General features: G+C 42.1%; 1 protein-coding gene across 29 annotated transcripts in view; it reads left to right on the top strand.

The window, feature by feature from the left end:
- Positions 1-26,720, top strand: part of NRXN1 (neurexin 1) — a 720,174-nt gene that overhangs the window by 664,916 nt on the left and 28,538 nt on the right. For 2 of the 29 annotated variants that reach the window (XM_049833880.1, XM_049833879.1), the window contains exon 1: positions 1,886-1,931. The exons of the other annotated variants lie outside the window; for them this stretch is intronic. In XM_049833880.1, coding sequence (XP_049689837.1) covers positions 1,899-1,931 — 33 coding nt within the window. In that variant the 5' untranslated portion in view covers positions 1,886-1,898. Of the gene's footprint in view, positions 1-1,885; positions 1,932-26,720 lie in introns of those variants that run through there. 29 annotated transcript variants of the gene reach the window in all.

Genomic DNA, 26,720 nt, shown 5'->3' with positions numbered 1-26,720 from the left:
ACGTTGTCTTGAAGGTTGCCAGTCTCAGGGTCAAGAGTCAGGCTCTGGCACAGGGCAGGTGTAAGAGACTCGGGGCAATGACTTTTCTCTAATTAGCACCACGAAGCACAGAGAGACATTTAACAAAGAGTAACGCCACTTCCAACAAGCCACATGGCATTTCATTCGGCATTAACTATCTTTGTTGCGACAGAATTGCAGCCAAATGAAGAACGTACGTAGACAGCACCCACGTCCATTAAGCAGCCTTGCTGCTATATGGCTGGGTTGTTAATCCTCAGTTCATCGGGAAAGGAAACCTGCGGACACCTATTACGTGTGCTTCTAATTTAATAACTGAATATTAAAAATCGAGGCACTACCATGCAGGTCTACCAAATATACTCAGCCACACACCTCAGGGTCGAACCTGGCTCTGTGTTTAGAGGAGGGAGACGTTTTTCACACAGAGGAGATCTTATCAACCCATTTTAATTTATTTTCCATTATGCAGTCTATCAAGACGTGGCATTAGCTTTGTTTTACCGCTACGTGATTTGGCCATTAGCAGTAACGTGCACGCGGTTTATCAAACGGCGTGGCAAGTTCAAAATGCCTTTAGAAACACGCAACATACGCTGCCACCAAAATGGATGCCTGAGGGGAAGGCACCTTCTCTGAGCTCGTGTTAGGGGAACTGCAAAGTTAATTTCACCCGACTTTTTTGGACCTCACCCATCTTTTTCCTTAGCATAGACATCCATTATTCAAAGTAGTTTTGAGGTCTTCTGGAAAAGCGCTACAGAAGAGTAAGGTGGGCGCTTGGTAACTTTGAACTCTTGCAACTGTTGGGATTTGCTGGAACTGTTGAGGAAAAGAAAAAAGCGGGGGGGAGGGGGGGGATTCTCACTGGGACAAATTGGAACTAAAATCGTATTGTTTTAAAGGGTATCTGTTGACTAGACATTACGGTTGGATTTCTGGGGTTTTGTGGACTACCTTCCCCAAACCGTTTTTGCGGGTTGAGGTTACCCCCAGCCCCTGGCTCTCCTCACAGCGCCGGGCCATCGGCCTGCTCCTTGCCGCCGACCGATGATGGCGGATCTCCGGTACCCACCGGCTTTCCCCAGGGCGGCCCTTGTCACTTCCCGCACCCTGCCCCTGCTCGAGGTGCTTGGGGGGGGGTGGGGGGTGGGGGAGGATTCCGAAATGAAGGCGAACACCTCCATTTTGTGGGGTTGGGGGGCAGGGGGGGCGCGCTCTGGCTTATCACTTCGCCTCAACTTTTAAAACGTTCGATAAAGCCACCGCGGTGTCGTGTGTCAGCGTCACACCCCCCGCCTTCCCGGAGCTACCTCAGGGAAGGGACGGGAGACAACTCCCCCTCACACACTCCCCCCTCCTCCCGCCATTTTCCTCCCGCCATCCTCCTCCCGCCTTGCGCCAGCTCGGGGCGTGGAGGATCCGCTCTCCCCCTCCCTCCCTCCCCACAGTGGCGTTGCGTTCCGTTCCGTTCCGCTGCTCCGTTCCGCAGCGCGGCCCTCGGCGGCGGTTCACCGCAGGCGGCCTCCCCCCGCTGCGCGCCGCCGGGCGCGGCCATTGGCTTGGCGGCGGCACGTGTGGCCGGCGCCTTCTCCTTCTTCTCCTTCTCTCTCCTCCTCCCCGCCGCCATGTGTGGCGGGCACTGATAGGCCGGGCTGATGCGCAGGCCATTTATCATCCTCGTCTCCCGCGGAGGCAGGGAGCGCGGCTGTCACCAGTATTGATTTCAGAGGATGGACTAAATTTCCTAGGATTTCCATTAAGAATTAAGGGAGGGGAGGAGGTGTGGGGGGGGGGGGAAGGGTGGGGGTGGTGAAAAGAGGAGGGAAAGGAAAAAAAAAAAAAAAGCTGTAAGCACGCAGGGTAGCCAGGCAGACATGGATATGAGATGGCACTGTGAAAACTCTCAGGTAGCTTCTTCTCTCACAGGCAAAGCACTGCAGCATGCAGGGTTTGAGATACCATTAGTCTGACAGCAAGGAGGAGAAAGAGGAGAAAAAAAAAAAAAAAAAAAAGGCATTTGCACCGATTACTGAAAATGACTTTTTTTTTTTTATTTTTTTTAAATTAGAATATATCTCCTTGGGGATTGCATGTCATTAATAATAAGATCAAATTTCTGCACGATATCTGTTTTAAATATAGAAAAGCTTTTAAATTGTTTGATTTTTTTGGTGTTTTTTTTTTTTTTTTTCTTTTCTGCTCCAAGAAAACAACGCTTTGGTACCCAGGGCATGGATGCTTCTGTTTTTTCTCTTCTGCTTTTTTTAAACAATAGAGATGCTTTTTAGCATGTTTGCTACAAACGAGTATAAAGGAAAGGAAAATTGAGAAGAATCAAATAAAAGCATGAATAAAAACTGCTTCACATAGTTGCCAGGCTGCTTTCTTTTTAATAATCTAGCAATTATTTTGCCTGAAATGATGCTTAAACCCTGACCATGCATGCTTTTCATTTTGGCTCAGAATATGCGTGTATGTGTGTGTGTACGTATGTGTGTATTTGTTTTGATTTGGTTTTTTTTCAGTGAGCATTTGCACAACTGGAATTCCTGTGAGTTATATGCATGTTTTGATAAGAAAAATTGTGTACAAATGAATGACTATATCTGATTGACTAATATTTCATGATATATATAATGAAAAGTAGCTTCATTTTTAAATGAGTTCATTCTGATCTTTTGGGGGAGGGTAAATCGCTGCATGTTTATGATAATGAAAGTGTTTGTGTATTTCTTAAAGATGGATTGATTGTTCATTTGCTTGTTTCTAATACTGAAGAGCAAGGGGGGGGGGGTATTTTTATTTATTTATTTATTTATTTATTTATTTATAAATAACAAACCTCCAAGGCATCTAATTTAAAAGAGCATCTGTTACAAAGCTTTCCATATTACCTGCAAACAAGCAGAAAGGTATGTGTTTGTGTGAGAGCACTCAGCTCCTTCGGGGAGGTGCGTGATCTTTTTCTCCCCGAGAAGAGTTAAAATGCCGTGGCACTGTCATGCCTGCGTGCACCATGGGAATTCCGCTGGCAAAACCAGAGCTGGCACCAGGTGGGACGGGTGTATCACGATAGTGAGCAAAGACAAAGGTGAAGATGAGGGTTGCCAAAAGAGGTACAGGGGCTTTTAAAGCAAGGAGGCAGCAGCTGCTGTCTGTACATAAATGTCTAGTTTTCACCTGAATTAGGTATCAAGTAAAAGGGGAAAGCTTTTCTGATACGCTGTTTTCTTTCAAATGAATCAGGGAATAATAAAGTGGGGGCGACGGCTGTTCAGGTTTATCCTGGTTTACAGGTTGTAACCACTGTGTTGAGAGGAGTTACCGTTTTGGGGGGCTTTTTTCATGATTCTGAAAAGGTTACCTGCTGAATTGGATGTGAGCTATCTTAGTGGGGGTTTTTACTGCGGTTGTAGGGCTGAGGATCAAACCTTTGTACCTTTGATGTACCGGCTATGTTGTGTAATCCTGTTTGCATTTGTTAGCCGGGCTTCCTCAGAGTTCTACCATTAAGCCTTTTTTTTTTTTTTTTATTGTACACATTTAAATCTCTTAATATGCAATTCTATAAAGCAGCTCTTCTCTTATTGCTCTAGGCTAATCTGTACCTAGTTTTGCTCTTCCCATAGCATCTTACCCACCCAAAAAATAGGTTGGGTGGTTGTTAGAGTTTTCCTATGCCAGATGGTTCTGGCCTGTTGGTATCTTAGGCCAGTATTCAAGCTCGGGCTGAAAACTTTGTGAATTGAGTTTGCCATTTCCAGCTCTGTTCCTAATAGTCTTCCACATCACCTAGGCATCATATATAATTTGACACAGCTGACGGCATCTACTTAGAAGAAGCTTAGGGCTGAGCCAGAGTGGAAATTGAATTGCCTCTCAACTCCCTAATATTAATGATCCTTCCAGGTCAGCACAGGAGTAATTGCCAGGGCAGCCTGAGGAATTGTCTATTAAACCTGCCTAGATGGTAGCTCACCTGTGGAGAGATGCATCCAGATAATGTCTACAAAATGAATTCTATTTGCTTAATATAAGGTCTGCTAGAGTTACGAATATCTTAAAAGCCAACATGTGGTCTCAAGTTTAATACCAAATGATTTTTCTGGTATTTTAAGATTGATTGTAACTAAGGCTAGGCAGATTTCCCTTAGACGCATCTGAAAAAGAAACCCACCCAAAAATCTGGGTGGTGGTTGTATCTTGAAGGGCAAGTCTGTATTTCTGTAAAGGGATAGTTTGATCTGAAACCTTATGGCATAAAGCAAGAGAAGAAAAGTTCATGTTGTCCATGTTCTTTAGTCCTTGAGGTATCTGCGCATTTAAATAACCCATTAATCGGTCAAAGTTTGTATACACCAGGGCAACCTGATCAGGTGGGCAGGTGGACCTTTAAATCCAAAATCAATATTTAGCAGGAATTCCGAGGAGACAAACAGCCTAAGGACAAGGTTTAAAAACTCAGCTGCACTTTATGTCTTGGAGTAATGCTGATTTAGCAAGAAATCCCAGTCACAGTGCGAGAGGATTTATTTTTTGACCTTGTGCATTTGAGATGACATAAAAAGTTAGGAGTTGTCAGCATGGCTTTACCGTGAGGAGGAAATGCAGAGGACGTTCAGCCATTCTCTGTTGCCATTATGAAGGGTACCCACGTGGAGTACCAACGAACAGAGGTGCACAGAAAAGACTAAAATACCGATGCTTCAAAATAAAAATCACATTTTTCTGAACTTGCTTCTGTGCCGGGTAGACGATTTAACACAAATACTATCATGAGGGTAGTTTGGTGACACAGATGAGGGAACGATCTAACCTGCTGCAATCCAAATGGGAAATATCCCCTAGGAGATCTTGGACCACTACCTACCTGTTCATCTGTCTTCTCTCCCTCTTCACAGCTACTGAAAATCATGGTGTCTTTTTTCAATGGCCGTGTAAACTATAGCAGCTCCATATCGTAAAAGGATTTCTCACTCTGCTGACACCCTTCTGCCTTGGGTCACCCACTGCCACTGCTTAAAGCAGTTGTTTCCTCTCCTCAGAGCTCTTTATGTCTTCACACTGTTAGAGATGGTTTCACAGCTTGGTTGGGTTGTGTGTATATAAAGAAGTGATCAAGGTAAATAGATGAAGAAAACATCAAATTGAGTCTTGGCCAAGAAGAAGCTTGACAGTTGGAACTTGTTGATAAACAGTAAATGGTTTTCATAACTTTTTGCTTGACATTTTCAATAGCTTGAAATATTTTGTCATTATTTTTAGTTGTGTCTATTAATATAAAGTTTAGTCATTCAGTTTCATGTTACTAATTCTTATGAATTAGCTAAGTTTTTTTCAGCGACTAACTGATCAGCTTTTCTGACACAAAAAATTTTACCCTTCTTTTGCATGTTCAGCCAGTAGTAACTGTGGATTTCTGGCTCTATTGTTCTCGCTTTGTTTTTACATTTCTGACATGGTTTTTCAATCCATAGGGTGTTTTGTCTTGGTCTTGCAAGCTGCTCTGAGCAGCAGATCCAGGAAGAGTCTGACAGAAGCATGAGAGGTTGCTCTTGTGGGGTAGCCTAAGTGATTACAGTATTTTGCTATGCTTTTCTGCATTGCTTCTCTGTTTTTATCTTTGTCTACATCTGAATTGTTTTTTATTTTTCCCTGCAGGGTGCATAATTAGATTTAGCTATATAGTCACACACAGATAAGTAGGGCTGATCCTTTTTTTCTGATCATAACTTGCAATCCCTTTTGGGTGAAACTTCACGTAAAGCCTCCAATCAAAATACCGTATTAAGATGAGACAGAGTAGGGACTGAGGGCAGAACTTACAGTCAACAGCTTTTTGAAAGGGTGTGGGAGGACTGTACGTCAACAGGCAGCCAACGAAACCCTTGCAGTTACTCGTCCGTAGTTCCTTCAAAGAAGTACCTGTTGGGACTGTTTCTGTGGAGCCCATGTGCTGTGGCTGGTCAGTTTTCGATGGGATGCTGCAAAGGAGGTCAAATTATTGTTCTGTGCCCATACATCCAGATTGCTACTAGTAAGAAATACTGCTTTATTTTCTCTACCAATGCAATGCATTAGACTGCGTAAGGAAAAAAATGTGTGCAACCTTTAAAAAAAAGTGGAAAGGCCAGAGATTAGAAAGTGGTTTTTGTATATGCAGGAAATCTGGGCATTGTGGACACACAGGTTAGTCCTGTGCAGCAGTGTGGGTAGGTTTCAAAAAAAAGTGGAGTTAGGGTGAAATTCTACCATCCTTAAGGTCGATGGAAGTTTTGTCATTGACATGTTATTCTTGGCAGAAGTCTGAATAGCACAGAGTCTAAAGTCCAAGTAGGTAAGAACATATTAATTGATTTCTGAACCTAGCTATCTCTTGGCTGATTGTTGCTAAAAGTATATCAGAAGTGAAGTGGAAAATGAGCAAGATGGTATTTTCACCAGAATGATTCATTTTAAATTCGATCTCATGAGCTAAATGATTATTTGCCAGGGAAGAGCTGGGAAGCTTTCAGGTGGTAAGGCATTTCTCACACTGATAGGCTGTAACGTCCAGGACCTTGGAACACCTTCTGGTTTGAGTCTGGCTGTATGTTTTTGGCACAAATCCAGAAATGAATATAGTAAGTTGTGGGCTTTTGCACAGAGTAAATTGCATTTCTTGGTCACAATAATGTTAGTGTCTTGTTCGCTGGTTTATCTAAATTGGCTGTGGTGTGGCTGCAAACCAATAAAAACTCAACTTCATGAAGTGAGGACTTAAAGTACTTTCTTTAAGTTTCCACAAGTTTTTTATTTGTCTTTTTTTCTTTCTCATAGTTCTTCTGATTTCTTTTATTCCCTTTCCTATCTATTTTCAAAACTCCCTTGCTAGTTCACTCTCATTGTGAAGGCTACACCATCGTGTTGTATTATTCCGTACCGGAGGCTGGGGGACGTGCTTTGCTTTTCTGGACTGTTGTTTAGTCCTGCGTCACCTTAGTCCTTCAGGTGTTTCGTTGGATTTTCAGAATTTGTCTGTGAGGTTATTTGAACTGTTAACCAAAACCAGTAAATTAGCAAAGTTGGTGAGCAAGTTCAGCGTCAGGAAAAGGAGGTTTAAGAGTCCAGGGCTATGTGTCTGCTCTATGACCGCTACCAATTTTTACAGCTCCCTTAAAGCAGAATATACACCTGGGGCACAGCTGCATCGAAGAAGTGGAGAATGGCTTTTGTTTTTCACCTGTTTTATCTTGCATGACCAAAGTGTCTTTAAGAAATGTGTTGCCCAGAAAGCACACAGAAAACGAGCAACTTTGTGTATATTGTAGCGTAGAAGCAAAAATGAAGTTCATATGGCCCTTTGGAGTAAAGCATATTTTTGAGTTCCTCATTCATGTAACAATTGCTTAGTAACAGGGGTATGACAGCGAATGAAAAGTCACAATTTCACTTTACATATAACACAGGTATATTAAATACTGGTTTTTAATGTCAGTAATGCACTGAGGATGGGGAAGCTGAGGAATGAATACAGTGGAGTTTGGCAAAGAACAAACCTCTGTCGCTTTTCAGAGCAGCGAGGTGGCAGCGAGGAGGGGATGGGAGACTGCTCAGGCAAAATCACAGCGGGTCAGTAAAAAAGTCTCCTCCGCTAAGCTCCACTCCCAAGTGCAAATATGTTCTGCGAGGTTGATGTCAACGTCAACCGCCATATCCTGGGCAAGCTCACTTCCCCCGGCCCATGCCAACCTCACAGCGGTTTGCAAAGCCAAGCTAAAAATGTAGCTTGTGATTTCATAGAGGATGTCCATCTGCACCGAACAGCCTGAGAAGCCCCGGGCCCTCGCCGACAACTGCGTCTGCGGAACTGCCGCATCCCACGTGAGCATCGGTGACTGATTTCAGCACATGTTGCATCAGCGCCAGAAATAACTCTCTTCTTGTCCTAGGCACAAAGGGCACAACGCTGGCATTGCACCTTTATTCATCTTTAGGCGTAGCCCCGAGACATGCAGTTAGCATCCTTTAAATGAGTTTAAACTCAGTCTGGGCCAGTGGGAGATCTCCACAGGAGTCCCCTGGCATATTCAGTGTGCATTGGCTTATGGACACCTTGTTTAGTTTTGGTTAGGAAGAGACTTTACAGGAGAGCCCTTCTGTTACTCCTCTTTCAGTTTATTGAAGTTACTCTAGCTAACTTAACAGACAGTAAGACATTTCTGCTAACTCTTGCAGGGGTCAGGGCACACGAAACGGCTAAGAGAGAATCAGTGTAATTTGTTTCTTTCTGCCTGTGTCTTAAGTGCTAAAGTGCCGGTTGCACCATTTTTACCTAGAGGCATAACAGAGTAAGACCCCACATTTTTCCATAAGGTACATTGACAATTGTCATCTTTACCAGCCCTAACTCTTCCCTTTGCAGCTTTACCTGTGCAGAAAATTTCTGTCACTACGCAATTCCCCTTTCTGCTGGGGATATCTAGGGAATAACATAAGTAAAGTGGTAGCGGAGACATCTGAAAAGGCTGCAGAGGCAACCTTTGCAAAATACTCCTTCAGGGTTACTGGTGATGATGTGTGAGGCAGAAAGGATACAGACTGACATTCACATCTCACTGTTTTTGTGCAGCAGACAGTTACAAAGGAAATAATAGCAACTTTTAAGCCCATAGGAATGTATCTGTCACTTTATCTAATCTTTGTTTTCTGGCAGTCTAAAATAGGCATCTGAGATGGTCAAACCTAGTCCCAAAAAAGTCTGAGACAATTTTCTTGCGTCCAAACTGTCTGTAATATCTGTTCCCCATTGCTATATAGGTGATTTATCTGAACCAGAAAAGAGCAGCAGCTTTTATGACAGTGGGAGCATTCTTCCAGCGCGCAGCCACTGCAGGATGAGGCGCTCTGGCAGCTGATCCATGCATGACCCTTGCTCCTGCCTTGCATTGTGCCGAGATTGACTTGACTGCTCTAGTAGACTTTGTGTTATTCTTTTTACAACCCAGCATCCAGACGGCTTCAGGGATTGAAGTCAGCTTTTCAACTTCAGGTATTGTTGTGCATAGAAATAAAGCAACTGAAAGTAACCTGGGTACATGATCTAAAAATACAGTGGGAAGTGACTAATTCCCATTGAAAGCCTACCCCAGCTGTAATTCATTTCAGTTCCAAGAGAAGATTTTCTTTTATTTGTGATTAATTAAACAGAACCATCTGAGATTACTAAATAATAAGATGACCTCGGAAAATAACATTATTCCCCTTGAATCAACTATCAGCAGCTTCAGTTGTTTATCAGACTATTAGAGCATGACATATGCCTGTAGTGCTGATGAGCTACAGAGAGCAAAATGGAAAGATGTTGCCTTAGCCGTGTTGATAACTGGAGTAAGAGCAGATGAAGCTGTGAAAAATGTTGGTTAAACAACGTTCTCTCACAATGTGGAAACTGGTGTTATTCAGAGCCTGACTAGAGTCTGCACGTCTCTTAGCCAAGGGCTTGGCATTGTAGGTCCTGTTCTTTCTGGCCCCACTTCCTTGCCAAATCACTGTGTGAGTGCAGGATTACCTGTATTTCTAGCTTGAATGTAGTAACTCCTGTTCCTTTCCCTATTTCTGGGAACTTCACGTTCCTCATTCATTTATGAATATGCCAGATAATTTCTAGGTTCTAACTGAATTGGAGGATCCAAGCAAGAATTGAGCAAAATAGTTACTAATAACGTTATTCTGGCATTTTGGAGAAAGTTTGTGTCACTGTTTAACTAACCCACGTTCAATTCTTGGTGAGCTTTGCAAACTGCCTTTTATTTCACATCATCCTATACTAAAACATTAGTGCCATTATTTTCAGATATTAAAAATAATTTTCTTTTTCCATGAATATTCTCTATTAAGCTTTTCCTCTAGTATCAGTGTCCCAGAACAGGACACCTATCTAATAGAGGGTATTAGGAGTGACAAATAAATTGTGTCTTGAGTTGAAATTATCTTGAATGTTAAAGTTGACAGTCTATAATAATTATGTTAGAAAAAGTGTAATCAAGCTTGCATCTTCCAGGTGCCATTGAGTTATTCTCAGTTCAGCATTTTGCATATATGTGTATGACCTGAAATAAGTCAACGATTCAGTAAGCTACTTCTTTGGAGTCAGGTGGACTTTTTCCTCCAGTGAAAATCTGTTAATATGGAGGTGGCATTCCTTTCTCCTGTGAATGGTTTTGCATGTATGTATGCTCAATTGTGTTAGTGCTGATAACTGGGAGGGGGAAGGATATTCTTGGAAGAAAGGAAAGGCAGGAATATCCTGTGACCCTTGCGAAATAATTGATATTGGGAGTTAAGGAAACTACTACGTGGTCTACATAAGCCGAGTTTTGTCTCTCAGTGCCCTCAGAGGGTGGTCCTGCAAGTTAGACACTGCTACCAAATATGGTCCTCAGACCTGTGGCCATTAGTGAGGTCAGCAGTCAAAAAAAGTTTGGTTTTTTTTCTTCTTCTTTGAAAATTCATGTAGACCTAATGGAAATGTTAGTAACTGTGTAAGTTGCTGGATCTGATTTCCACGTGAGTTATTCTGGCTCTGAAATACGCAAAAGGATGCTCCGGTCAGCAGGTGCTCTCAGTCTCAAAAAAAAGAAGAGGAGTTTCAGTGGGGAACACTACTGTAGCACGTGCACAGGGGTGGCATCTGCGATGAAACCACCGATACTCCTTCTTGTGCTGGTGGCCTGATTTTGGGCCGTAAGCATGGGGTGTGTGTCCAACCCGTGATCTCTCCAGCTGAGGGAGCCAGCCAGGTCTGGATGCTGAACTGAGCAAAAGACTTGCTTCATTCCAAGGATCTCTAATTTTATTAGATTGTCTGTATGAAGCAGGTGGCTGACTGACTACCAGATAAATTTTAAGAGTTGAGATTGTAGTCTTTATCAGGGAAGTTCTGTTTATCTTGCACTGCAGAGGTCAAATCAGGGGAAACAGCAGTGCTCGCCTTACCACCGATTTCATGCCAATTAAAATCTCAAAATAAGAGTCTCGTAACTGTCTCTGCTGCATTTGGTAGTGCAGTCTCTTCTTCTTTTTATTTTTTAGCCTCATTTACAGTGGAAGACAGTGTTATACTCAGATTTCAGAACCAGCACTCCCCTGAAATGGCTGGGAGCAATACTTGCTTCTTGATATCTGTTGTTTCTTTCTGTCTGAAAATTCAGCTGAGCATCATTGCACCTGCCCCTGCTCCATACCTGCTCCTCTGGAATTGCACAATGTGCCAGCAGCTCACATGCAGTAGTCCCTCTTAGAGCCATATCAGTATAAAGGGGAAGGGATCTCAGTGCAAGAGCCTGCCTTCAGAATATTTTTAAAACAAAGCAACCAATATGCTATAACCCTCCGTCTGCCACCAGGATCTTGCAAGCCTGCCAGCTTTGATTCCTGCCTTTGCACATCATGCCCGCGAAGACGGCACCCTTCCCAAGGTCACACACCAGTGTGCTTTTATGCTCAGAAAACTGATGAAGGGTTATTCAGAACAACAAAGTGAAAAGTCTCTGAAAGGATTCGTCCCTCAGCAGGTACTTTGAATCTTGCATGCAGCTGTGGGCTACGGCTGTGGAAGTCACAGAGAGTTATAAATTAGCCTTGTGGGGACAGCTAATTGGCAGCTTCTCCTTCAAAACGAGACCCCGTGTGTGCGTATTTTTATACTCGGTCAGAGTTGTAAAAATATTTGATATGTAGTCTCCCATTTTTTTCTGCAGCGATTCAGCTGTGGAGGACAGTTTATATATTTGAGAATGATCACAGATAGCTCTCAGCCCTGATACAAAGGGAAAAGATTGTGTTGGAGTAATCTGATTTCAGGCAGAGAATCTTCTTTAGAAAGACATGCTACCCTAAACTTCTCAGTTGATACCATCCTCAAGAGCACTCTGTAAAACAGTGTAGTCAACGCTGATTAATCTCTTAGAGGTGGTGGAAGAGAGGATTAAATAAATTGTAGAAATTTATAATATTTCTTATATGATGCAGTGATTGGGAAACCAGTCTTGGAAACTCCTGTAGTCCCTTTGAAAAAAACAACCTAGGATGACATGGGCATCTTAACCTTCCAGAAAGAGAAAACAAATCTATTCAGAGACTTTACAGTTTATCCTTGTGGTATTCTGAGACACGAGGAGGATTCCCAAATTCCGCTGCCAAAGAGCAAGGGTAACACATGGGAGCACAGAGACAGGATTTGGGCTGCAGCAGGCAACAGGGAAGTTTTATTTTCTTCTTGTTCTACATTTATGAAAACTTCAATTCCAGCAAGACCTGAATGGAAGGTAGATGCAGGCAGGCTTTGACCCCATAGATTACAGCACACATTCCTTGACAATTATTGTCCATCTCCGTATCACAGTGAGATTTACCAAAACGCAGGATTAAACAGGTAAGCAGTTGGTGGCAATCTGCAAAGTACAGGAGTTGTGTGTTTCCCACTGGGAAGGGCTGCAGTGATGCTGGAGAAGCTTGTTAAATACCAAGCAAGGTTAAATACCAAAAATTTGTTTTCCCAAAGCCGTAACAAGAAAAAACAGAAGCAGGCGTGAATTGGGCTGGTTTGGGGAGGAGTGAAAGCAGCCTGGAGAAACTGGTAAGTAGCTGAATATGCAGTTGGTTGATGCCAAAGTTCTCCAGAGAAGACAGAGGCAGAGCAGGGTGGGATTGTTTCAGCTGATGTTCACGATACTTCTGGCATTTCTCTGCTAGGTGGTGGTGTGCTGCTGGAAGCAACCAGTGAGCAAAGTTGCCTGATGGGGTATTTCACAAAAGGGAAGTTTCTTGCCTGTGAATGAATGGCCAGCGGCAGAGGCCAGCTTGCTGTCACAGCTGAGCGTGGAAAAGTATGAGGAATATCAAGCTCAAAATAAAGCAATCGAGATCCAAAGTTTCCAGTATCAAGAGATCCATTCAACCAGAGAATTGAAAAGATGATGCTCATTAAAAGTGGTTTCTTATATCTATACGTGTATTTCAGCCAACCTTTAGAAAACGCATTCAAACCGTTTTCAGTGTGTGGCTTCTGAGATGCATCAATAAACATAAGGCATTGGGAGAGAGAGAGTTTGGGTATTTTATAATGAAGTCAGGTTTTAGCCGGGGTTTTGCCAGGTTTACTAAAATAGGTATCCCTTCCACTCTGCTCACCCAATGTAGCCATTAGGAGCTGTTTATATTAAATGTGAAAATTATGTGGTGGAACCTGAAATGTGCAACTAGACTGTCGGAGCCCTTAATTTCATAAAGCCCATTTTCCATGTCAAAAGTAACATGGCAAAGGAGATGATGCAAGGTAGACTGGGACATGTATAGCTTAGCAAGGTCTTAAAGCCTTTTCAATAGAAGACTTCTATGTGGAAAAAAAGGGCTGAAAAGCTTATCGCTGTGGGGATTCAGTTTTCTGGATGTGAAGGAGGATAGTGAGTTGGAATTGTTGCAAAAGCTCTGTGATATTCTGTGATTAAAGATCGCTAAAGTGTTACTTGAAAAGGGGGAAGCTGGAGGAGAATGAGATCTGAGCCAGTTTTGCTGCAGGCTGTCACCTGCAAACAGTTTTATGGTTGGGAGAGCCTGTGGAAACTATACATCTGTAAGATTACCTGGGGGACATCACATTTTGAGGTGTGTGTTGATAAGGTGATCAGGCACAATGCCACAAAAAAAAGCAGCTGCCAGAAAGAGGAGCGGGTGTTTGCGGGTGTCCTGGCATCCATCTCCATGCTAAAACAGCAGCAGGACTGGGAGTTAAACTGGGAGGGAGGGAGGTAGCGGTGCAGGCTGGAGAGCTCTCCAGCAGGAATGTGCCCTTACATACCAAAACCCTGGGATGAGGAGAAGAAACCCACGCACACACACACCTTGAGGAAGTTACAGGTGATGATTTGCTTGCCTAGGTCAGTACTTGCATTTTTTATTGCCTGTTTGCTTTTGGGGAGAGGGAGAGTCTATCAGGTACAAATACAGGACATCAAACAAATTTACCCTTGCTATTTCTAAACCAGAAAGAAATGGCTTTGTTGAATCTCCCGATATATAGAAAGAGTCTCCACCCATCACTGGCATGGGAGAAATGTCACAGCCTTTTCCAGCTACCAAATTTCAATTCACTTTAGAGGCATCTCTGACTGAAGACAGGGAAGTCTAGCTGAAGACACAAATTTTAAACCAAAACTCATAGTGGTTCATTCACCCACACAGGAACTTATTCATAGTTACCTAAGGTGAGAACATAAGCCTGAAAAAGGATTTCTAGGTCATAAAGTCCAGTCTGTTTCTGAAGTTCCCCTCTAGCATTACAGTTTTAGATGGACCTTTCTAGCAGTAGATATGTATTAGAGTGCTTTAGGCAGGATAAAAATGTCCAGTGCTGCATATTTGGCCCTTTAAATTAGTTATTTAGGAATGCTGAACAGTGAACATATTTTTCTATTCTGTTTTTTGTATCATTTCACTAGGCATTGTTTTAATATAGCAAGACTCGAACAAGTTACAAGTACAAAATGTAAGCATAAACATATTTATGTACGTAATGAGGACTTGCATTACTAGTTAGTGACAGAACCTAAGCTAGATTCTTGTTATTGGACATTTTTCAGATGCTTCTTCCCCGACACCGGCCGTTTTCAAGCCACTGATGCCTTCTTCAGAGTTGGTGTTTTTTAAAAGTCATCACCATTTTGTGTTTATTATAATAATGAGAGTAAAACATTTTGGGGGAGATAACAAAGGCTACATGGTATGTTCTAGTTCTGCATATGTGTGTTTCAAAGTGTTGACAAAGAATGCTTGACCCTGACAATGTCTCATGACCTCTGGGTTGGTCTTTCACCGTCATCTGAAGGAAGACATCTATTAGCTGAGAAATATTTCTGTACATGAACTGTGTCATTATCTGGCATAACCATGTTCTCTACTAAAGTGGCCTGTTAGCAACATTCCATTTATTTAAGAAGATGTCTCAGTAATAATGAAACAACTGACCAAATAATCCTAATCCAGGGGCACCTCTCTTAATGATCTGAACTTCTGCAGAACCTGTTGAAGGCATAGAAGCTGGTAGATGTCGGTCTTTATCCAAGCAAAATTCCCTCTGGCAGCAGGGGGAGCAATGCCTAGTAAGACCTAAAGAGCCAGTTACTGGAATTACACCAGAGGAATTCATCCTTGCTTCTGAAAACTTCTACTTCAATCCAGTTGATATTATGGGAGGGGAGCAGGCGTGGGAGATGAATTTAAAGAGCAATTAGGGGAAGAGTTTGGTTGTAAAGCAATTCTGGCTTTTTTGCTATTTGATTTTGAAATTATTTTAATTGTCTTTCATTTAAGAATGTTGAACCTTTAATGAAAACGAGAAATTAGATTCTGCCGTTAGAAGGGAAATTGCACTCATTACACAGAGCAGCCTTGGATGCAGGAGTCGGTGCACAAAGCTGAAGCCACTTTTGTCTTTCAAGGAGTTGATTAAAGTAGTTCTTGCCTTTGTGAACATCTGTGCATTTCACATGGTAATACGAAATATTCCTTCATCTCCTTTCTTTTTTAAATATCCTGGCGCTTTAATATGTTTCCTGTGGCGAACAGCAAAAGTGGTGTAGGTCAAACACAGGCATTCCTATTCGTTGTGGTTAACATCCATAATCTCTTCAGTGCCCAGTATAGCTTAGCCCCTAACAGGTATGGCTATAGGTGTTGGCACTTTGAAGCTTCACTGGATTTCTGTTGGAGAGGAAAAGTAGGAAAAAAAAAAAAAGAAAAAAAAAGAAAAAAAAATAAAGGTCCTGTTCTACATAAATGTCTTTCTACTTTGGCTCTCCAGAGTATAAATTATGGCATGAAATACTGATTTGTTGCAAGGCATGGTTCTGTAGCTTATTTGCTTAACTCCTGCCGTATTTTAATGAAAATCCAATTTGATTTTGACAGGTTAGGGTTGTACTTTTAAAGGCAAAGTGGCAGATTTGTAGATAGTGATTCCTTGAAGAGTGATTATAGAGACAGTTGCTTATATAATTACTGCATTGTATGTATGTTACCAGTGTTACTTGACATTAAAATCAGTCATTAATCCATATTCTTATTATCCCCAGTAGCTAAAAACACAGGGAATGAGAAAAGTAGACCAACCACCACGAGAAATAGAATGGGTCCTCGAAGGAGGTCCCGATTGCTGAAGAAAATGAGATACCATGTCTGATAAGAAGGTTGCACGCATGTATTTCTGAGATTCTGGCATTCCACTTTGCAGATAATTTTCTTATCTAGAATAATTAGGGGTGTTTGTTGCTTTCCTGTTTCTGTGTTTTAATGCTGAGCTGCTGCTGCTGTCGCAAAAGTACTGTTTTTCTCATGGGTATACCCAGTACTGGCCCCAGCTCTCAACTGTGCACTGGAGTGTTGCAGCTCATGCTTCTCTGAGCTAAACTGGCTCTCTTACCAGATCAGGCAGAGCAGGAGGGGCTAAAAATAAAGCATAATAAAGGCTCTTGGAGGTCATGGGTGATTGCCCTATGTAAAAAGAAGCAGGGATTCTTAAATTAGTTTTATTTTGCAAAACATAAGGCTGTGTAAGTCGAAGAGGGGTTGATCAAAATGCTTGGATTTGGGACAGAAATAATGAGTCTACTGAATCTCTAGTGGTTCTAAATGTGTATAGTCCTTTGCAAGTAGAAGTGGCAAGGTTAAAACCATTGCATGCAGTGCGTGGCATCTCCAGAACTGGATCCTTCTTGACGTGGGAAAGGCAGGGCAGACTTTGACATTAGGGCCCGATCTGAAGCTGACTACAGCCATATGAAAAGCTTCACCAGTCTTTGAATTGATGCTTTAATGAGGTTTTGAGTCATACAGCAGTGACCTGTGTGGACACAGCTGTGCAATGGTGACTGTATCTTTTTAAACATTATGAATTGCGTGGATTAAACACAGCATCTCCCACAAACACACACATGCTTACTCTGCCTATTTTCTGGTTCACTGTGTACAAGAGAAGAATTAAGTATTTAGTAATTTTCCTCTTCTGCAGGTGAGATTACGCTTTCTTTTAAATTATTCTTTTTTAATTAGTGGTTTGGGTGCCTGAAACAACACAGTGAGTTCAAAGGTTTATGTGCAAGGCTAAGCATTTGCTGTGCTGGAAGATGCTCGTTGCTTGGGCAGGTTATTGTTTGAAGAGAGCAAGTTTCAACCACTGTTAATTAGCTTTTGAACAATTTTTTTTTTGTTTCACAATAATTTCTCTCGTGTTTGCTCTGTGCTTAACCAGGTAAAGTAAACATTAAATCTCAATTAAGATTGCTGTACTCATCAAGCAGAAATTCTCAGTAGTATTCAGTTCCTCCAGCCGTTGCTTTCGGGAAAGCAATGCTGTTGTTTTGCACGAGGCGGATGCATTCTATGCCTACCGACAGTGGACAAGGGGCTTTTCTCTAGTCCCTTGAATATGGTGAGATATGCTGCAACAGATGTGCTTGTGAATAAAATATTCTAGTGAATTAATTGCAGGCGGGCTCGGGTTGGGTGTGTTGTGTAATGTTAAGGTGTGTCTTTAACATATGGAGCATGTTTTCTGGAAAGTACAGTACAGCCTAAGAAACCCTGCAGAGCCAGACTCAGCCTACTGCAGCCTTACAAGTAATAGATGGTACTTCGGTGTGTTTTGTACAAACCCCACAGAGAGTGGAAAACCCGAGTGCTTGGAAGGGATCCCTGTATCACAGGGGAATTAATTACCTTAAAAAAATGATTAAGGTACAATAATGGAAAGGTAAGGTTTTCGTTACTTTAATGAGTAATGGAGGAGGGTGAACCCCTCAGTATCCATCATAGAAGAAGTGGGAATCGTTGCAATCCCACTTCTTGGAAGCAAAGGTTCCCAAATAGCAGGCTTGAGGCTGACAGTGCCCTCTCCTCTCGTCCTGGTGCCCAAGTGCCGGCTCTGGTTTGCCATCTGCACTTGCGGAAACCAGTTGGACCAAACCGCGTGGAAGCAGCAGGTGATTTCTTGGTGCTTCGCTGGAAACGCACCCAACGTGGTCGTGGCTGGGGCTGGTCAGAAAGTAACTGGGGTGGGACAGTGGCCGTGCATGTCTCTGCCTGTTCCCGTTGCTGGTGCAAAAGCCGGTGCCACATTTCCCTGGGGAAGCCGTGCGTCTCTGAGCGCAGTGAAAACGTTTGCCTTCATTAGCCAAGAAAGAGGGCTGCCTTGCCACTTGCATTACGGAGAAGAGCCCAGACTCATTCATATGCAGGCAGCCAAGCCCAAAGGGTTTCAGGGGATGGGAGTTTTCACCATCACACAAAGTCACACCGGGAAATGCCTGGCCCAAAATGGCATCTCTGCATTTCGTGCTGAAGCTCGACCAGGAATATGCGACGTGTGTCACAAAAAGAGTAATTAAATTCTGTTTTCAGATAAAAGAGAAATAGGCAGAAAGACACAGACTTGTTCACCTGGGTCCTCCATATGTTTTTGGAGCACAGCTTTTGCTGGGGAACTTTGAAGAAGTAAGAATTATATAATTTTATCTGTTCAGTGAGCTGAATTATTCATTTTAAATGAAAATATTTATAATCATATGTCAGAAAATAAGTGTGATTTCTAGGCAACTATGCCTAATAAGAACCCTGTGGTGTGAAGTCTAGTCTATGGCTGCTAAATAGTTATCCATCTTAGAGCTGTGCTGGCCTATGTGTATTTTTAGGCATCCTATCAATAAATATTTTATAAAGTGCTGCAGACAGTCGAGGGAGGAAATGTTCTTTTGCAGAGGAATCCAATTTCAGGTTCCCCATAAAATGATGTGGTTTATAGGGTTTGATATCAGATCCAAAAACAAGGATGTTGTATAAAATGCATCTGATGTGATCACTGAAGAAACCCCGCTGTGTTGTGAATAATTTGTGATCCTTCAAAGAAAACTAGAAGGGCTCTAAGCAGACCGTGTAGTGATAAATATCAATCTACATGTGTTCCTATATTGATGAAAAAAAGCTATTTCTTTCTTTTATTAACAACAAGGTCAGATCGGTAGTAAAGGAAAAGAAGACAAACGATCTTTATTGATACTTATGCTACATGTTTAATGGAGAATAAATTTTGCAAGTGCTCGCTATAATTGCATATGCCGTTGCGAGAAGTCTGCCATCTCCAAGTCAGCATCTGGGGATTATAATCACCTCTTGGAGGCTTCGCTCCGGCATTTCCAGAACTCCTGATTTGCGGCATTCTGCAGTGATGGCATTTGCTGTATGTACATTTTTTGTGTCCGTGAGAACCGCCTAACGCTCAGTCTGCTGCTGTTAGATTGATGCAGGGGATAACAGCTTTCCCGAAGTACAAATTGACATGTACAGCTGAGGTTTAGCTATTAGCATATTCTTATAATGGCAGATTTAACTTTCGGAGCACAATAACTGAAAACATCCTTCCTGCCGGTGTTCGCCGTGCCCCGTTAAGCTGAAGAAACACCCGGTCACGGAGGAGGGATGGCAGTAGGTGCGGTGGAGCGATGCTGCTGTGTTTTCTGCTCAATAGCAGATGGGAACCGCTGGCTGGGACCCCTGTCCTGCCTTTAGGAAGCAAAATTCTTGTTCCTTTCTGAATACCCGTTTGGAGACTATCAGCCACCCCTCCTTTCATGGTGGCTTAGTGCCCACCTTTTCCTTGAGGTGCTTTCCGCGTAAAGCCATCATGACGTTGTTCAATCAAAACTGAGCCGTGGGTGCGGAAGGTTTTAGGGGGAAGAAACCGGTCATTCGCTCTCTGTCCTGCTGGTTTAATGGGAAGCTGTCGCATAAAGCTGCAGGTGCGGAGCTATGCACGCTAAGGCGACCGTTTCTCCTGACGGAAATCCTTAACCAAAAAAAGGATTTCAGACTGCAAGGAAGGCTTTCATTTCCTTTGTTTTTCCAGTGATAAAACCCATATGAATTAGGAAAATAGCAGCCATCTAATGGAAAACGTGTATTTCCCATTGCCATCCTGGGAAACAAGGATTTTGAGTTCTGTGTTGTTTTAAAAAGCTAGGACTGGGGGCATTTGGAGATTTGGGGTGTTTACAAGTAAATGGCAGGATAGGAGAGGGCATGACAGCAGGCTTTTGCTTGGGTCTACAGCATTACAGCTACCTGGTATTGTGGCTAATAAAGAAAACAGGAGCCAAGTTTCAAGACTGCAGGAGAAGAAGGAATCATTCAGTGTCAGGGTGTCCCCTATATTATGGGGTGGGAGTTACAGACGGGTTTCCTAGATGTCTTTTCCCCAGTTGGTAAAGCCCCTGGGACTGTGTAGATGTCCATATTTCTGTCGCCTATCAAGAGAACTGTACTTTAAAATGACCTCGTCCTCTCCTCATCTGGGTAGGGAAGCGAAAGAGCAGCTCTGTATATAACTGCTAATGTTTAGTATCAGTTACCACTTGTTTTATTTTTCTGAGTTTAAAAAAAAATAAATAAAAAAGCCAAGGGTTGACAGGACAGCCTGTATGCTCTGAAAACAAAGCAGGTACTTCCAGACTGAGCATTAGCATGTGTCAAGTGCATTTTAGAAAATGGCTTTGCTCTAGTACCTATAAAAATACTACAGGGAGTGGCTAGCCTACTCCACACATTGATAGATGAGGTTAAGAAGTATGACTTTCATGTGTTGAACAGGGCTCGTGGATTTTATTTCGAGACAAAAAAACCCAAAGATAAATGATTGCTTTGCTCAGAGAGCACTCACTTATACATAGTTCTTTTCTAGGATTTTCATCCCCCCAAATACCTAAGTGTAATTTGCATAAGTAGATATTTTATACCTACTTTAATTCAGACACTGCCGAAAAAGGCTGGAAAGAACAAAGGAGGGAGGCTGCAACGTTTTCATTATACTGAAGCAAAATATTAAGACATACTGAAATATGTGTATATTAAGTCAATAGGCTGCAGATACTGGGAAGGAAACGTTAAGGAACTGCCTCACTGCGTATCTGACAGAGTTTGGCGAGAAGCTTTGTCATTTTGGTAAGCAAATGCAGAGCATAGCCAGGTCCTCTGCGGCCTCGTTTTATGTAGGGCACTCGCTTTGTACCACTATGGATCTTTCATTACCAAAGACTTCGCTGTGAAATCAAGCATTATGCACTCCTAGGACCCATCCTGTTCTGCTGAAGCAGTTTTAAAAGTATGCGATCAATTAATAAAATTAATTGGGGAATTAAAGAACAGTAGGTTGGAAAAAATGCTTCTAGCTGGCTGAGTATACGACTTGAGCACCCCAGAGGATCTGGTCTGCGGAGGTCGTTTGTCCGTTGTCTGTGAGTTTCATGTTCGTAGATTGCTTTGCTAGACTGAGCTAGCTTCCAACCTAAACCCTCCCAAAGTCTGGGATACTTCGGCTCTGAGGTTTTGATTTGAGGCCTGAAGCTGCCCATTAATGTCACAAGCATTGCACGATTGCATTTATTTTTAATCAATGTAGTCAGGAAAATTTCGGTTAGCCGAGCAGTGAAGTATTATTAAATGGACAAAATACATGCAAGGGTGATTCAGATATTTCTGCTTTATCTGCTGCTTGGGCTTTTGAGAATACTTGAACATTGCATTTTCACACCCCTCGTTTATGCTGAATGGTTATAAAATTTTATGTCGATCTGAGTTTTTCTTCCTTTGCTTCCAAATATTAATCTGATCTTAAATCACCACTATTCAAAGCAGACCCCATTTGAATAATGTATTATGCACAATAATTCAGAAAATTTAATTGGTTGCTTTTAGAATATATTTGTATAACTTTGACTTCATGGAAAAGAGCAGTTGAAATATATAACTGAATGCATAGATATAAAGGGGTTTTCTGAACACGATTAAATATTAGTAACAAAACCTATTCTTCCGTTCCTAGTTATTGGAAGTACATCACTATAAGTAATTTACCAATTTTATTAGGATACGGTAAGCATCAGGCAGTTTATATTTTGGTTATGAACAGCATGCATGAGCTGAGCAGTAGGCTTGAGAGCTAAAATGCGACTGAAGCACGTTCCCACAAATAATTGCTATAGCAACATTGTCATAATGTCTGAGATCTGCCTCCCTTGGGTTCACACCTGAAGTTTTCTTTACCGTGAAACAAAATGCCTTCTCAAGTTGAAAACACTGTGTAACAGTGAGGGTATTGATGGCTTTGGCATTTTTATTTTTTTTTTCCAAGTAATTAAATTTCAAATGTTGAGAAGCGTAATGGAACATTAGGGGAAATCGTTTGCTGTCATAGTGTCCATTTATCATGAAATTCAACATTGTGTGGCTCCTTCTATACAATTAATCCCTGCAAATTGGTGTGATCAGGTGAAGAAATTCTCTGTGGGCGGTCTCACCTAACTTGCGGAGTTTTTCCTTCTCTTTGTCTGAGAGCTTAGATATTACATTAATGTTCTGTAAAAATCAATCAAAATAAGGGTTTGGAGTTGTTATTTCTCCTATTTCACATTGCTGCACATTGTGATGTAGGTTGTGTCTCTGCTTGTTAGGAGCCTTTTGACTCAAAGCACTGAAATACAGCGTTGCGTACACGTTGGCTTTCTTGAGGGACCCGAATAATACAACTTGCATATATGTAATATTTTTATGGCCAGATTCTGGCTTCCAATTCCTGCTTTGTGCTGTTGGATAAAACTAGCAAGGGATGGCCCGAATGGCAAAGGGTGCACCGCAGAGCAGCCAAGGAGTACTCACCTGTTTGGTGTCGTAGCGTAAAACATTCGTATGAGTCTGAGGACTATTTTTTCTCCTTGAGAGCTGATCCAGGAGGAGAGGGGTTGAACAGTGCTTTGCAGACAGCTCCTGCACTCCTGTCCCTTCCAAGCAGCTCAAAATCTGTTCCTCTGTGTTGAAGTTTATTACGGATATTAAAGTTCATGATACATGGGTAACGTTAAGTGAAGAGTATTACTCCGTTATCATTATGATGAACAGAGAGCAACAGATGAAATAATTTCACCCAGGGTCCTAGAGTGACGCAGACAGTGAAGTCTGAACGGTGACTGCAAAAGGTAGAGCACTGAGGGCAACAGAGGACTTCGATCATCCAAGCAGGCTAATTAGAAGTCTTTCAGCAGGGAGACAAAGGTGAGCAGAGGTTATAAAGAATGGATCTTAGAGTGATATTAGAAAGAAGAGAGGGGTCCCATGCTCCAAAGGACAGACCTCAGGAGAACAGCAGTGGAGGAGGAGGTTGGGTCCCTTGTGGAAGAACAAAGAATACTAAAGATGTGAGAAATCAATGATGGGGAATGTGTGAAGGTAGTTTTATAGCTTTGTTCAGATCTAAGAAATCTGGGGAATCTAAGAAATCTGGAGAATCTAGTGGTTACACATTTTTGTAAAGACGTTTTTAAAAAAGGAGGAGGGAAGAAAGGAAAAAACGACTCCCTGTACTAAGGTGCTGTGCTACACTGCCAAAGGGAAAGAGACACTACTGAAGGTTCCTCAGACTCATAAAAGCTTAAGAGACTTGAACGTGACCCTTCGGAGGCTGTCCAACATGAGGAACTCGGGGCGTGCTGACAATGACAAACTGTCTGGAGGCTTGATGTTGAACTAGCGGGAGAAGGACTGAAATAGTCTTATTTAATTCAGATTTTTTCATACGTTAGTCTGCATTGTTTTGGTTGTACAGTTGCTCTCCTGACAGCAGTACGTAGCTGTTAGAGGGAAGAGAGCTAAATCTGAGGAGTCGAGGTGTGGTGGAGAATGCTATGCAGTCAGATACATCGAGCATGTCAGCGTGAGTGTAACGGTTTGCCCCCGTAAAGGGTCTGACACGTCGTGTTGCTGCCATTACACGAGTATAGATGAACCAGTGCAGTCTGACCGCTGCAACTCCTCCTGTTGATGGACAGAGAAAAACCATGGGCTGGCTGGAGGTAGCTTACAATGCCCTCCAAAGCTGCACAGAAAACATCTGGTCTTTTTCCCCAGCATAAATTTATCCACCTGGGAGTTATACCAGTTTTAATTAACTTCATTTTTATCACAATAACATCCCCATATAGACAAGACTGGCAGACTCAGGCAGTTTAATTATAGCCTTTCCTGACATAGCATGCCTATTTAGGGAGCCAACTGAATGTCTTAGTTGCACCAACAAGAACTTTTTGTAGGCTCCCATCGGAGTTTGAGCCTGGGTCTTACAAAATCCGTTTTAGTTTTAAAGAGAAACCTTACACTATCATTCTGTGTGCGCTCCAGTCAACTGAAATTTCCTTGCTTTTGTGCTGTATTTCAACGAATAAAATTATAAGGTGTTATGAAAAGAAATTTAAAAAGATAATTTATAGACTCCTGCCAGAGAATGGAAAGGCCTCATCAAAACATAATGCCACACTGAATAACTGGGGTGTGCATGGATGGTTAATTTCTCACTTTGCATTCTATTTTAAATTCTCTGCCATACTCCTAGTAATTGCTTGTAATGTAATAATGAAGGTGAAGCATCAGACTTTATGTGATTTAATCCAAAAAACCTAAGTTAAAATGACTACCTCACAACAGAAATGTCTTTGGAGTATGTCTCAGAAGCGTGCCATGTTGCAGTCAGAACAGCGATTAGTACGTAGCCTTAAGCACATTCAAGTTTAAGAGAACTCCCTATGGGTTTGGGCTTTCAGTTTTGAACGATATCATAGGAAATGATGGGCCAAATACACAGCTGAAGTGTGAACATTTTGTTTCTCTGGAACTGTATAGCTTTACACCAGCTGACATTCAAATATGTTGTTATTAATCTGTACCAGCATGTTATTAAAGATGGCATCAGATTGTGCAGGCACAAGGCGTGTGAATTAAGGCTTCACGTCAGACTCGAGTTCTGGCATCCCCTAATTGTTGGGTGTTCGTTCCCTTTCACACTTAAAATTTTCCAAATCAAATGTTTTGCATGTGGCTTTCCCAGTTGCTTTAAAAACAAACAGCAGAAACATATTCCACAATGCACTATCAAACTGACGCCCCGAAGCAAACAGCTGGCACAGCTGGAGCCTGTGGATCCACCTTGCAGATCTCTGAGGCTGAGATAACAACGATTAGTGGGAGTCTTAGACTCATGTCCTTTAAGATGATGGATCCTCGTGGACCAGAAAAGTTGAATTCTTTGCTAGAGTGATTAGCGGATAACTGCTGACAGTGGATGGAAAGCTGAAATCTTGGTGCCTGTTCTGATGGCTACAAACATAATTCTTCCTGCCAGTGGCTGGTCCAGCATCCTTTCGTCCTTATCCCAAGCCTCCCCATGCCCGTTGTTCTTTTTAGCTTTGCTGATTTACTGTAACTCTTTGTCCCCCCATCCTCTCTTCCCTTTGGGATGGTGTGTGTGTCTCCCCAGCCTTACACTAAGCACAGTGTTTCATTTCTCTTCCCAAATCCTCCAGCAGCTTGTCACAGTTACCTTTCACATGTTTTTGGCCCTTCATCTCAGTATCCCATCTTGTCATCGTTCTGAGCCTGATTTCTCTCTCCTTCCTACTCAAGTCTGGCCTACTCGTCTTCCCTGCCCAAATGCCACCAGCAGCAGTACGGACAGTGCAGGAAAAATTGTCTCCCAGGTCTCAGTTCCTCTCTTTGGTGCTGGAAAACCACTACCTGCCCTCTGAAGCAAGACCGTATTTTTAGGTCCCATACCCAAATGACCTCCTGTGTGAGCTGCAGTTTTTCACAGGCTGACAATCTACCAATGGGTAGATTTTCATACATGTGATAAAAAAGGTAGGTTCCTGCTTAACAATGGTTATAAACAATGTCTGCCTGTAAATAATGTCTCTGCCTGTGTTCCTCTCTTTTGTTTTTACTTAACTTAGTCTGAGAAGTTACAGAACTGTTTCATTAAAAAGTCTGTGTGCGTGCATATAGACTTGTGATTTGGTACACCCAGGCTTAAAAAAGTACCAGCGGCGTTGGAATGTATCTTTAAATAGCTAATTTGATAAAACTTAGAGCAATTGCAAACAAGATCTTCAAAATGGGAAACAATGAATCCTAAGTGTAGGTATCATACTATTCTATGATGCACATGGAATTCACAGCACGAAAGTAGTGACAGAGAGAAAACTTTTCGTATCCAAATAACAGATTTAGACTTTCTCTGCTTTTTGTTGAAAGTGATTACTTAAGAAGATTGAAGCCTGGAAACAATTAATGGCACGTAGGTTCTTGAAGGTGAAATGATGCCATCTGAAGCATGTACCACTCCCAGAGCAATCATCTGGAGCATCTCCTAGTGTGCAGAGCATTGCTTTCCTGTAGCGTGTTTTTCACCTAAATTTTGAGTGCCCTTTGTTAGACAGTTATGAAATAAAGGCATCATTAACAAACCCAAATACCTCTGTAACAAATATACACTTTCAGAAACTATCTAATTAACTGTATCTCCAAAACAGTGTCTTTAATGAAACTCTTATTTTAATTGAAAGGCCATTAGGCATTGTGTCTTTCCAATGCATGTGTAGCTAAATCTTGTTAGTATTAACAAATTGCGCTTGCAGAACGAAGCTCTGTAGGACATTTCTCTGCCCTGAAAAACTAATATGTTATTTCCTCAGTACTTTCCCCGGTCCTGCAATGTTGCTCGAGCTTTTAAATTAAAACATTACAATAAGGAAATGTTGCAAATTTTTAGTAGTGGAATTAACTGCTTA

This window comes from Accipiter gentilis, chromosome 30, assembly GCF_929443795.1.
Source record: "Accipiter gentilis chromosome 30, bAccGen1.1, whole genome shotgun sequence".
Classification (NCBI taxonomy): Eukaryota; Metazoa; Chordata; class Aves; order Accipitriformes; family Accipitridae; genus Astur; species Astur gentilis.
This window is presented reverse-complemented; position numbering and strand designations above follow the sequence as displayed.